Source organism: Cystoisospora suis (genome assembly GCF_002600585.1).
Source record: "Cystoisospora suis strain Wien I chromosome Unknown contig_3220, whole genome shotgun sequence".
NCBI lineage: Eukaryota > Apicomplexa > Conoidasida > Eucoccidiorida > Sarcocystidae > Cystoisospora > Cystoisospora suis.
Genome location: NW_027156015.1, coordinates 10,530 through 10,973, shown reverse-complemented (window position 1 = coordinate 10,973; position 444 = coordinate 10,530). Strand labels below are relative to the sequence as shown.

Genomic DNA, 444 nt, shown 5'->3' with positions numbered 1-444 from the left:
GATGTTTATACAGGAGAATCTCCTTGTACAGCCTCATCGTCGTTTTTCCTCTAGGAGGAAGATGAGAGCTCTTCTGCATTCTTCTTCTCGACAGGAAGATATAAGGATAGAGGAGCAGAAGAAGAAGAACAAGGCGAGGACGGCGCAAGAGGAGGAGGAGGACGAGGAGAAGAGAGAGAGAGAGGTTTCACATGAGGAAAAGGTACCTTCGGTAGAGACAGATTCTCGTAGACTGTCTTCTACGGCTGCATGCTGTCTTAGGGATGAGAATGAGAGAGAAGGACAGGAGAAAAGTGAGAAGAAAGATGGAGATGAGCATTCTGTAGAAAAGAATGGAGACCACTCTGTAGAGATATCTCATCTATCAACAGAGAAGGAGAGACAAGGCGGAATACAAGAGATTTGTATGGACACCGAGAAGACAAGGGGGGGTGAAAAGAGAGA

General features: G+C 46.2%; 1 protein-coding gene across 1 annotated transcript; it reads left to right on the top strand.

The window, feature by feature from the left end:
* On the top strand, window positions 1-434 carry CSUI_006381 (uncharacterized protein; the record flags this gene model as incomplete). Its single annotated transcript, XM_068066542.1, has 1 exon — window positions 1-434. A coding segment is annotated over exon 1 (432 nt), but the record flags the coding sequence as incomplete, so codon positions are not given.
* Window positions 435-444: the final 10 nt, after the last annotated feature.